The sequence below is a fragment of the Leishmania panamensis genome (assembly GCF_000755165.1).
Source record: "Leishmania panamensis strain MHOM/PA/94/PSC-1 chromosome 28 sequence".
Lineage (NCBI taxonomy): Eukaryota > Euglenozoa > Kinetoplastea > Trypanosomatida > Trypanosomatidae > Leishmania > Leishmania panamensis.
In genome coordinates, this window is record NC_025874.1 from 578,446 (window position 1) to 590,828 (window position 12,383).

A 12,383-nucleotide genomic window follows, 5' to 3' on the forward strand; every position below is an offset into this window, starting at 1 on the left:
AGGTGGCGACCGGCGCCATGGAAACGGCTGTGAAGCGACCTGCAGTGCGGGAGTGAGCAGCGTTCTGGGCATGGGCCATGTTTGGAGGACTGAGTCGGCGCACTGCTGTAAGGCGTGCCTGCCGCGGCTTTGCACAACGCGATGGGCCTTGAGTGACCTGGGTCGAGTGGACTGACGTGGAACTCATGCACTGTAGGGAAGGAAATGGTCACATTGGACCTTAAAAGCGCACTGGTCTCTGTTGTCGCCTTGTCACTGTCACGCAACAGCACAGATGTGTTGACCTGTTTGTTTTTCGATATCTGCGTGTGGTCCGGTTTGTGTCCGCCTTTACCGTAGCAGGGCAAGCTGACTCGCTTGTTACCACGCTTATTCTCTCTGTGTGAGTGTTCTCTGTCTCTGCTAGTGTACACATTTTTTCTTCCCCTTTTCTCTCGCTTCTTTGGCATTCTATCTCCCTAAGAAACACGCGGACCTGCTGCCTCTGACCTACCATCTTCTCTTGCATTGTACGCTGTTCTGTTGCTGGGTGGGCGTGTGTGTGTGAGGAGGGGGGTTATGCTTGCGTAGCTGTGCGTGCGTCTCTCTGCCTCTCCACCTGCACCTCTCTTCCCTACAGACACACACCTCTTCCCACTCTTGCACTGGTCTCCTCGTCCTGCCCCTCTTTTCGCGCGCTCTCTCTGGCCGCCGCGGGCCTGTAGGAGTATTTGGTCAAATGCTGACATTATTTTCGCCTTCTCTGTGCACTTGGTCTATGCCTCAGTTTGTGCATCTGCGTAGACACACAGGATGTGCGTCGAGGCACAGAGCACTTTCGGTTTCGCTTTTTTTTCGTTTTCTTGAGACCCTATTTCATGTTGCTCGTCTTCGTTTCGTGTCTGTTGGTAGTGGCAGCCCTGTTCCCTGAGAAGGCGGGTGCGCTACGGCAATAGGGTGCACGTGATCCATAAGCGCATGTGTGTGCGTGTGGGCGCCACTAAAGGAAAGCAACCGTGATTGTCTAACTCCACACACTCAACTAGTCTTCTCTGTGTGTTGTCCTTTGTGTTGTCCTGTGTGTGTGTTTTGCTCTGTCTGCACTTCTTTCACCCGCCTTCCCCCAATACCCACCCCTTAAACACAGACATACACATGGCACTCTTCAGCTGCACCTTTGTTGATTTACCTGTTCGACACGGTGCATCCCTCCCTCCCTCCCTCCCAACACTACCGCCGTTGCTGACGCTGCTGCCGCTGTGATTATGGTAAATTTACTGTGTTGTTGTTGTTTTCTTGCCGCCTTTCTCTCTCATCTCTCGTGTGCTCGATTGTGAACCCCACGACGTCCGTGTGGCGCCCCTTTATTCCTTTCGTTTTCTTCTCCCTCCCACCTCCGCAGCGTTGCTTGCTATCACTCATTCACACATGGTCTTCTCCCTCACCTCATCCCTTCCCTCTCATGTTTGATCTACTTTTATTGTCACCATCGTGGACACTGTTCACTCAAACGTCGCCGTCGCTACTCTTCCTCCTATTGTTGCTTCATGCCCCTCCCTCCCTCCCTCGGCGTACTCCTTCGCCCCTGGACACCGAGCCCGAACTGTGGAGTGAAAGTAGCGAAAAGCATGAGCGCGCCCTGTTAGCGAAGTCACTCGCGAACGAGGAGTGCATTTTTCTGCTAGGTAGGAGCAGTCGTAGTCGTTGAAGAGTCAAGAGGAACTTCGACGCGGCGTCGCGCGCGACTGTTAACGTGTGGGTGGGTAAGTGCGTCGCCGCCTCGCTTTTATGCATTGCAGTGGGCATAAGGAGGGGGGAGGGGCAGGAGAGAAAATGAAAGGGAAAAAATCCGACTAAGGGAAAAGGATGCGAAAGAAGATACTTCACACACTTCATTGTCTGACGAGGCGCGTTGTGGGAGTCCAACACGGATTCATTCGTCCTTCGACTCGCTGCCTCCTGCCTTCCCCCTGTACAGCCACCTGTGCCATCACTTCGTGTCTCTTGCGAGGCTGGGCAAGGCAACCCATTGCTCAGATCTGAGTGTGCGCCTACTACGCGCCTGACACCCAATAACGCCAACCGAGAGCAAAAGAAGAGCTGAGGAATGAATCGACCAAACCGGGATAGCACGGGTCAACTTACGGTCATGGCTGCCCTTCAAGCCACCCTACTTCCCTCTCTCCTTACCCCGTTGGCGAGCAGGAAGCAACGTAGCTTTTAGTCCTCTATTTCTGCCAGCACTGCCCAGCGTATGTGCCTCCTCGACAAGTACACTGCAATATGTGGCACCGTTGATGGTGTGTGCGCGTGTGTCCGTCAGTGTGTTTCAACAGGTCTACTCCTCCTTTGTTTTCTCATGCTTTGGTGCGGAGAAAGAGAGAGAGAGAGAGAACGTCCACCCGCTGCTTCGCCAGCGCGCATCCCCCTCCCTTCACAGATCGTATTAGTCCCTCGCATTCCCCCCTCTCCTCCTCCCCCCCCCCCCCCCCCCCCCCCCCCGCAGCCTTCGCAGTATCATCGCCTCCGTCTGGCGACTTCGCACAACACAATTAGGAACCTAAAGCATAGTTAATTCGCACGAAAGAAAAAAGCAAATGTTGCGTCGGCTGTACGTGGCGCACGCGACGGCCGGAACGGCGCTGGCGTCGCGTCAGGTGGCCTGGCTGCGCTCACACACGGCGGCTCCCACACAGTCACCGCAATCCCCCGTCCCCCCGCACGCCCTGTGCGTGGCACAGCGAAGCTTCATGGACTCCGTCTTTGGTCGCCCACAGACGAAGGTGAAGCTGGACGATGTCGCCTACGACAAGTCCGCGCCACACTACAGCGGCACAGTCTTTGGGCTGCCAGCTGACAACGTCATTTTCTACTCGAAGGTGGCTGCCGGCACGTTCGCGACGTTGGTTGTCGTGTACATTTTCTTCAAGGGCTACGTTCTTCTCTCCCGCTTTAGCCTGCAGACGGTCGCTCGGCTAGGGTTTATGAGCGGCTTTGCGTGCTGTCTTATCAGCTACACAGTCGCCCTGTCTCTCATCCGGCGCTACCGCATCAATGCCGATACGGTGTACAATCAATCCATTGCGCTTGTCATGCGCAATGAAAAGGTGGTGCAGCACCTCGGCACGCACCCACGCACCGGCGACTTCCGCACGTACAACGCGACCGGTGGCTTCAAGCTGCCGTTGATGCGCCGCATCCGCAGTGGCTCGTACGAGCTGTCGGACCTCCTCGGGCTGAAGCAACGCCGGCTGCAGATGCTCCTCACACTCAAGAACCCCTCCAGCGGCAACGAAGGCCTGGTCTCGTGCGATGTGCGTAAGGAGAGCACCGGCTTCTTGTCCTCCACGAATGTGTACAAGTCTCTCTCCATCACGCTCTACTCGGAGAACAAGAAGGCGGAGCCGGAGACGATCATTCTGATCGGCAAACCGGAGGATGTCGTGTACCGCTCTCTCATCCTGCGCTGAAGAAGTGCGCGGCAGTGCGGCGCAATCACTGAGAGAGATGGGCTGTGTACATGTGTAGGGAAACGGGAGAAATGGAGTAGAGATAATGGGTGGGTGCTACCAAGGCGTAGAGAAGTCGAGCCAAGGCAAATGTGTCGCCTGATGGGGAAAGGGGGTTGTATGCCTCTTGTCCCCCTCTCGGTCCCTCGATCCATGTGCAGGCCTGCACACTTCTTTAGCTTCAGGGTGGATGGGTGACTGGAGATGGGATCAGAATGATGACGTGGTGGGGGGAGGAGTCTGCACCCATGGACTTGGGGGCGATCAGCTGCTGAAGACGAAATTGAACGCTTGGCAAGTTGATTTCATCACGTCAGGCGCACACCTCCTCTCTCGCTCGCTCTGTAGCCTCGTCGCTAGGGAATGGGGGATGTGCAATACTCCCGGCAGCAAACGGCGTCCCTTGTCATTCATGTTTGGGCACTTGTGGACGCTTCCGCTGCGCACGTGGATTTTTTTTTGCCCGTGCCAATGGTGGGGGTCTTCGTATGGCTGCCACCGCCCCGAGACGCGTCATCCTCCCCCACCCCCCTCCCATGGCCATCAGCCCCCCTTCTCTTTCTTTTTTGCCCCCCCCCCTCCTCCTCCTCCTCCTCCTGGGCTGACACGCCTCGGGGGATTTCGCTTGTTCGGATTTCGGGTCAGTTGGACCCTCGTCCTCGTTGGTCTCACGGACATGGCGGTCACTCTTCTTGGCTTCCCTTGACGGCGTGGGCGTGGGTTCGGGCTGGCGTATGGGCATGAGCGCGGGTTCGCTATCCGCCCCCTCCCCCCTCCCGCCATCGCATTTTTTTTTCCTCTCACACCTCGATACCAGTCACCGTACCTTCATGGGTTGTTGCTGTTTGCGTTTTCGCCTGCACGTATGCCTCTTGCCAGCTAGTGGGTCGGTCTGAAGGAAAACTTATCGGCCTACTCCCCTTGTTTGCTCTCTTTTTCGTTCATTAGGTGTGTGGGGGTGTGTGCGTGCGCGTGTGTGGGTGTATGTGTGCCAACTCGTATCCATACATAGTGCGTATGCAGATGATGGAACGGCTGTGCTCCTGCACGAGCGAAAGATGGCAAGTAGAAGTCTGCAGCAGCAGCGGTACTGCTATCAGACAAAGGGTCAGCTCTGTTTTACAAGGAACCGCAGTATCGCTTCACCCTTTCCATGCATTGTGTTTCGCAGAGAGGCTCCTCATGCCCCCTGCTCCGTTCCCTCCCCTCAACATACCGAATGAAAAGGTTGTGTAGGGGCCCATCAACGCGCTAGCAGAGGCAAGCGAGCGTTAGTCGCAGGATTGCGACGTCTTCGCATCGCTTTCTCTCTCTCCCTCCTTCCCACCTCCACCTCCACCCCCTTCAGATCCGATCTGCCACTCGCATAGAATCACACGCACATGCATCCATATAGCGCCCTAGAATGTCTTCAAGGGCCATACATACACGCGCATCATCAGCACACAGAGAGAGAGAGACTACCTTCGTGTAAACGGCGACGACAAGTCTGGGATGGACGTTCCACTGCGCCTTCGACTGGCCTACGCCAACTGCCTCAATAATGTCTACTGCGACGGGAGAAATGTAAGATGCGACGCCAAACCTCTCTCCTGTGACTTGTCGTACACCAGCAGAGGCGCTGAGCATGACGGGCGGCACTGGCTGAGCTCGCTGGTGGCGTCGGTCGAGTCGAACCAGTCCGAGGAAGCCTTGCTGCATACCGACCTAGCGGTCAGTGCCTCTCTCCTTTCCCCACTCGTGGCCACAGAATTCATGGAAGCGAGAGCACCACAATCGTCGTACATCGCAGACCAGAAACTGCAAGGCTGCCTTGAGAAGAGGGAATCTGTTGACCAGTTAGCCGCTCCTTCTCCGCGGCCGTCTGATAATATCGGTGCAGCTCCTTTCTCCCCGCGTACAGAAAGCCCAGTCGACGAGATGCCGCCAGAATCGCCGCACACGCCATTCGCCACTTTCAGCAAGACTGCCCCATTACCTCCTGCTAGCCCTTTCGGGCCCGACACACAGGAAGCGACAAGGGTGGAATCAGCGGTGCAGGCAAACGTCGCTGCGCAGGTGGAAGCCGACGCGGCAGCACGCGCGCACACGGTGCGCGTCAACGAGGAACTGGCTGGAACGCACGAGGCCTTGCTCGCCAACGTCACAACCGCCCTCGAGCGGCGCCTGCGCGAGTGCGTATTGAAAACAGTCGCACTCGACGACGCACAGCAGCAGCTCATCTGTGCCTTCCAGCTTCGGTCATCCATGTCTCCTGCATCGCCGTCTCCTCATCCTTTACCTGTGATTCCGTCAACTGCGGAAGCCTTCCACGCGAGTTCTGCACCGCCAACCCGAGACCAGCTGACGAAGCAAGCAGCACCCGCACGAACCGATGTCTCCTCGTGCGCGACAGCGAAACAAGATGCAGCCAGTGGCGAAGTGGCGGATGGGCCTGCTGCGAAGCCCGCTGCCGTTGATGCCGCGGCACCTCTCCCTTGGCTTTCGGCGAACCGGACGGACACCTCTCTCTCCGATGACGTGAAGAAGGAAGTAGCGCTGCACCTTTACGCCTTGAGCCGCCAAGTGCAGCAGCTGCGCAGCCACCTCGAGGCGCACGAGTCGACGCACTACCGACACGTGAACGCGCTGCGCGCAGCTCAGAGGCAGCGACGAGGGTGTGCGCCGCTGCCTCTTCGAGTTGAGATCATCAAGGGGTACGAAGACGACCCCGTACCGTACCGTAAGGGGCCTTGGAGAGAAGCCGATTTTGCTGCCGCACGGCGCGGTGGGCAGGATCTCAGCGCAGGCGGCATGAAGGGGGATGCCGCAAGTGACGAGAGTTACATCTCTGACGACTTCACGGAGGTCACCTCGGCTACGTCGTCTGTCGTGCGCACCGGCACCGGGCGAGAAAGCGACGGTGAGGGGAGCGATGACGGAAGCAGCAGCACTGTCAGCAGCACCGAGGAGCTTTTCCGACAACGACAGGCTGCTGCGCTCAGGGTGCGGAACCAGCAAACGGTGGCGCGCAGTGTCACCGTGAACGCGGCATCTTCGTCACGCAATCGCATGAGCGACAGCAGCGCTGACTACTCCAGTTCTTTGGCGAGCACCGCGATGACGACGGACACGCGCAGTGCTTCGAGGCTCACCACCACAACCTCGACAGACGACGATTCGGACAGCGACTAGCGAAGTGATGTGCTGATTTACTGCACCGCGCCTCCGTTGTGGTGGTCTTCCTGAATGTCCCTTATTCGACCCACAAGCCGAAAGATGGCAAAGGACAAGGGAGAAAAAAAAAAGAAACGAAGACGTCGCTCTCCTCATCGCTACTCTCCAGCACAAAGTAGCGATGAGGAGAGTGTGGCCACTGTTTGTTTACGTCTGCCATCTCTTTCCTCCCCTCCCTCCCTCCCTCCCTCCCTGCTACCAGATACTCCCCGGCCACAACATGGAGAGGGGACGCTGTGGTTGAACAGAAAGCTGGGCGGACACGTGGACAGATATGATCCCTCGCGTCCAACGGTAACGTGGATGTTGCTTGACCCCAACGACGCTAGTCCCAATAGCACCCACGTCACCTAACTGCCCCGGCTCTTCGTTTTTTTTCGTATCCCTCTTCCACCTTCCCCTTTGCATCAGCGGTGTTGCGTTGTGGTTGCCTACGTGCGTACTTGGGCCTCGCCATAACCGCCGTTTCCAACACGTCCTCCCACAGGACACGCACTTCGCAGAAGGAAGAGGAGACCGAGCAGGAAAGGAAGGGAAGCGCCACCCCCTTTCTTCTTTGGGCCCTTTCACTCTAGTCTGTTCGCAATTCATCTCTGGGAATCCACTGAGGAAGTGCGCTTACCACTTGTGTGTGTGTGGGGGGGAGGGGGGGAGGGGGGTGTACGTGTGCATGCCTCATTGATAGCACTGCTTGAATCCGCCTTTCCCCCCACCCCCCACCCCCGCCCCGACCACCGACATCGGCAAAAAAACGCAGTCGGTCAATTCCTCCCCCACTGCCGTGCTGGACTGTACGAAGGTGTAACACTCAACATGATCGCAGCTCGGTTTGTTCTTGTTTGTCCCTGTCGCGTTTATGCACACCGTTGTTCTACAGCTCCTCCTCAGCCCTCACGCTCGTAGACGCGCGCACGCACACTCCGTCTACCTGCTCCTGCTCCTCCCCCCCCTCTCGCACACCCCCTGCCCGCGTGCGTAGCCACAGCTAGATGCGTGCGTGGGCATTACGGCGTTTTGGGCGGGTCAGTGCTCTTATCCCATGGTGAAGGCGCTCCCCACTTGGATAGCAAATGCAGACAACTAAGTCTCGCGCTCTCTCCTCCTTCCCTCCTTCCTCAGCCAGCAACTGAGGGAAGCGCCAGTCCCTGTCACTCATCCACATCTCTCCTTTGCCTTTCATTTCTCTGGGTACATCTTTTTCTCGGGACATCAACAGTGCAACAAGATCGGGGGCACAAACGTGTTTTCTATTGACCAGTGGAGGCGAAATCGTTCTTCTGCCCGTCAATACGACTTCTAGCTTTGCATTTCCTCTGAGAAAGGGCCCCAGTAACCTTATGGTTCCCTCTCGTGTAATATCCACTGTCCATCTCCTCGAAGGGTCCCACCCCCTTTGATCCCTTTTGTGTCTCCATCCCGTGAGACAGGAAACGGGAAGGACGAGGGACACCACAGTCTCATCCGTACACGAGAAAAGCACATAGACGCGTATCGATGACTTTGTAAAAAAAAAAAGAGACACTCGATTTCTGTCGGCATCGCCTCGGTGTAAGCGGCGCGATCCCCCACACATGGCTCAGAAGTCGGATCGATTGGGACGAATATGCGGACGCGCTCACAGCCTCGGTGCAGCTCTCCCCCTCTTTCCCCATCTCCCTCCCTCCTCCCCTCCCCCCCCCCTCTCATGCTGGGTGAAAGGAAAAAGAATGGCCCACTCAAGACTCTGAATCTAGATGCTGGAGAGCTAACGGGCCTGGGTGTGTGGGTGTGTGCGTGCGTCTTCGCCTTTTCTTTGTGGGCAGCTACTCCCTGTGTGTGCGTGATCTCCTGTCGGCCCTTCTCGGCGCCCTCTTCTCCGTTCGCTCTCTGCGTGTATACCACTTCACGGTGCCACAACGGTCCGTGCTGCGTAGTGCGCACTTGAAACCCACCGTCTATAATCATGGTGACTGAAGCACGCGCATCGCACTGCGCGCGTCGGCTCTGTCTCTTGGAGACGTTGGCACTACGGCGCATGTTAGCTGTGCTTTTGTTGAGCAACTGGGTGCGGGCCGCCAAAGGTGCCATGCCAGAACCCGGTGCCGAGCTCACACGGGGTCTCACTACCGCAGCTGTCGACGCCACGCCCACCTCCTATGCAATCTGCTGTAGCCGCCTCGAGCGTCAAGGACAGATTTTTCTCCTTTTCCTCCACTACTGAACCAGCATCACCCAGCGGTTCTTTTGGGAGTGCATCCGCTAACGCCAGTGCGAGCTCTAGGCTTGCCACCTCAATCAGCAGCGATGAGAGTAGTAGCAGTGCCCAGCCCGTTAAGACTGAGCAAGAGCGGCAGGGAAGGGATCCTAGACTATTTCCTTTCTATTCTCTGCGTCAGCGCCATTGGACAGCGACTCGAGTGAGAGAAGCAGCCCCTCCAGCGTGGCAACGCCGACAACCACGTTGCCTGTAGTACCAGTGACGGAACTGCCGATTGCAGTGTATAACACCAGCATACTGAGTGACACTGTGCCGCTGGCATCACCATATGGTGCAGTCCCCATGAAGGCACAGCGAAGGCGACACGCGCAGTGAGTGGCATCATGGTGACGGAGGGGTTCAGCTACTGGAATCCAGTCCTGGGCCACCACTTCAGCACGGTGAGCAAGCACCTTCTACCGCAGATTCCTCTCCCTTACGACAAGGGGCAACGCCCATGGCTCACTTGACCGAGGCCGGCAACAATGGCAGCATTCCCGGTATCGTGGCCATCCAGGAGTGGAACAAGACGAACACCGAAAGAAAGAGAGCCTGGATGGCTGACCTCGCTCTCGCTATCGCCGCGCTTGTGGTGGTCTGCGGGCTGATGGCGGTGCGGCTGCTGTACACGCCCGGGTACGTAAGTGTGACGCTGCCGCATCTGCAGAGCACACACCAGGTGTGACATGGACCCGGAGATGGCCCGAGCGAGCGACAAGGAAAGCACCGCCCCACCCAGCGGGATTTTCTCCAACCCGCCGCTGCGTGAGGCGCGACACTCAGCGCGGGCAAAGCAGCTCTACGACAAGCACGTGAAAACCTGGCCCCAAGTTCACTGTTGCGAATGTCTGTCCAGCAATGTGTGGGTGTATCCCCCTTCGCTGCTGTTGCTTTGGCTGCATTACCGCCTTGAGGCCAATTTAGAAGCTTGCGCCTCGACGTCTTCTCGCCAACGCCTCGGTCCCTCGCCCTTGCCTTTCCACGTGCTTCTTCTCGTGGTAGAAGGAGGGGGGATCCAGCAAGCGTTTTACCAAAGGAATGAAAGAAAAGGAAACCAGACGCAGGCCCTTTCGTTGTTTTCCTGCCAAGCGATGGTGCCCTCTGCTCACCTCACGCAGTGTGGTGCGTGCTACCCGGCAGCACTGCTTTGCGCGAGGTCTGTGTAGAAGTACCCCCGGTTACTGTTTCGTCTTAAGTCGCAGAGACCATCTGTGGACACTTGGCCTCTACCATACTTTTCTTTCGCGCGCTCCCCTCTCACCGCGAGTCAGGAGCCATGCCACTTCATCTGTCCTACAACGCCTTCATTCCCTGGCGCCACAAACCTCCACTCACTCCGCCTCCGCGGCCCCTGTCATTGCTCTCGCCGACAAGCACCACCAAAAGGTCACACAACTACATACCCGCATACCCTTGACCAGCTTGAAACCGCGCTCATCCTGGGGTGTCCCTCTCTCTCTCTGTTTCCCTCATACACTATAGAAGTGCTCCTCTGCTCTTCGACTCACTGCGAGGGGAGCATCAGCTGCAGCATCAAAGGCTCCACGCTTCCCTCGCCCTCGGAGGCAACCAAGATGAGTGCGCCGTCAACCATGGGCAAGAGCACCGTCCCGGCCCTCTCACCCGAAGCAAGAGCCATTCTTGGCGACTTCGAGGACAAACTCATTGATGTAGGCACCTGCGCCAGCACCGGCAAGCGTGTCACCCTCTGCTACAACACCTTCGGTAACCCCTCCAACCCGTGCCTGCTGCTTGTCCAGGGGCTCCGCATGTCCCTCCTGGGCTACCCGCTCCACTTCGTGCAGTACTTTGTGGACCAAGGCTACTACGTCATTCGCTACGACAACCGCGACACAGGACTTTCCACCCGGTTCGATGAATTCGGCGCCCCGGCGCTCATTCGACTCGTTCTGCCGCAGTGGATGTCCATCGGGGAACGCCTGTCGTACACCCTGCATGACGTGATGGAGGACGCCATTGGGCTGCTGGCAGCGCTTAAGATACGCCAGGCCCACGTCTTTGGGATGAGCATGGGTGGCATGATTGTGCAGCTCATGGCGATCCACCACCCGGAGTGCGTACTGAGCCTGAACATTCTCTTCTCCCACGCCGGCGGCAAAGACGTTGTGAACCCGAACCTGCTGCACTATGCCCGCTTTCTCGTGAAGCCGCGCAGCGACAGTGCCGAGGACCACGCTGAGCACATGGTATGGTTTTTGGGCTACCTCAGCCAGGGTGCGTACATGGCCAACGTGGAGGAAATGAAGAAGTACATATTAAGCTCATACGAGCGTAACGGCGTGATCAACGACCGCGAAACACAGCGGCAGGCGGCGGCAGTAATGCGTGCACCGAGCCGCGCCAAGGGCCTGCGCAAGCTGACGTGCCCGACGTTAATCATGCACGGTGCCAATGACCCGCTGATACCGGTGGCAAACGGCTACCGACTTGCCGAGCTGGTGCCGAACGCGAAGCTGGTGATCTTTCCTAAGCTCGGTCACAGCTTCCCCGTGGAGCTGATGAAGCCCATCGCTGATCAAGTCTTGCTGAACATGAGCCTCGTGAAGCGGACTGAGTAAGGTGGTGTGGTAGAGAACTTCGTTGTGTGTGTGTGTAGGTTATTTGCCCAGCGTCTTTCTGCCTCCCTTTCCATTATCTCTTCGTTTCTTTTTGTTAGCGTCGTCGTATGTTATCGTCGTTTGCACCAACTCTCCCGCCGCTGTGAGTTCCTCTGCCTGCTTTCCTACTTGCATCTCATCTCTCTTACTCGGTGTGTTTGGCCGCTACAGCATCGACCTTCCTGTCTGTTAGGCCGTGTGTGTCTGCTGGTGTGCTCGAATGCGGTGACTTCAATGCATGCTTTCAGTCACATGCGCTGATTGACGGAAGAGAACCCATGACCATGACCACACATGCACGAACACCACTCTACTCTTCTCCCTATATATGCGCACGTCTATTTTCCGCTCTGGCGACCATGGCTACTTTATGTTTCCCTTTCGCTCCCCAGTCATGATTGTTGTGTAATACCTTTTTTCGTTTGCTTTTCAGTCTCCGATGGTGAACATCATCACCTATGTCCTGATATGTTCGTGTGTGCCAACGCGATTTTAGAGCAACAGTGGAAGGGCAAGCTTACGCGAGGTGCCTACCACGCCGCCGTCCCCCTGTCCGTCAACCGCCCCTCTCGCTCCGTAACCTTTGCTGACCCAACCCCGCAAAAGGGCGGACGGGGCGGTAGCACGAGTAGGGTATAGAGAAGGGGCGGCGCGGGGTGCGAGAAGGTCCCAGACCGACGTGCCCGTGTGTTGCTGTATGATCACAGTTAAGTTCAGTCTCTCCCGGCTCTTCTCTGACGTTAACGCCGCGGCAGCGGGCATGCAAATCGCAGTGCCGCCGCCAGGTGACGAGAGCATCCCTCATTATGTTTCGCTCTCAACGTG

The 12,383-nt window shown here is 57.3% G+C and overlaps 3 protein-coding genes across 3 annotated transcripts, besides 1 other annotated feature; all 3 read left to right on the top strand.

The window, feature by feature from the left end:
- Positions 1 to 218: part of a repeat region that runs on past the window's edge.
- Positions 219 to 2,729: 2,511 nt separating this feature from the next.
- LPMP_281660 (hypothetical protein) lies at positions 2,730 to 3,449 on the top strand (the record flags this gene model as incomplete). Its single annotated transcript, XM_010702204.1, has 1 exon — positions 2,730 to 3,449. The coding sequence occupies one exon, from the start codon at positions 2,730 to 2,732 to the stop codon at positions 3,447 to 3,449; it is 720 nt and encodes a 239-aa protein (XP_010700506.1).
- Positions 3,450 to 4,982: 1,533 nt separating this feature from the next.
- LPMP_281670 (hypothetical protein) lies at positions 4,983 to 6,662 on the top strand (the record flags this gene model as incomplete). Its single annotated transcript, XM_010702205.1, has 1 exon — positions 4,983 to 6,662. One exon carries the CDS (start codon positions 4,983 to 4,985, stop codon positions 6,660 to 6,662), a length of 1,680 nt encoding a protein of 559 aa, XP_010700507.1.
- A 3,870-nt stretch (positions 6,663 to 10,532) lies between these two features.
- On the top strand, positions 10,533 to 11,519 carry LPMP_281680 (hydrolase, alpha/beta fold family, putative; the record flags this gene model as incomplete). Its single annotated transcript, XM_010702206.1, has 1 exon — positions 10,533 to 11,519. One exon carries the CDS (start codon positions 10,533 to 10,535, stop codon positions 11,517 to 11,519), a length of 987 nt encoding a protein of 328 aa, XP_010700508.1.
- Between the last annotated feature and the right edge of the window lie 864 nt (positions 11,520 to 12,383).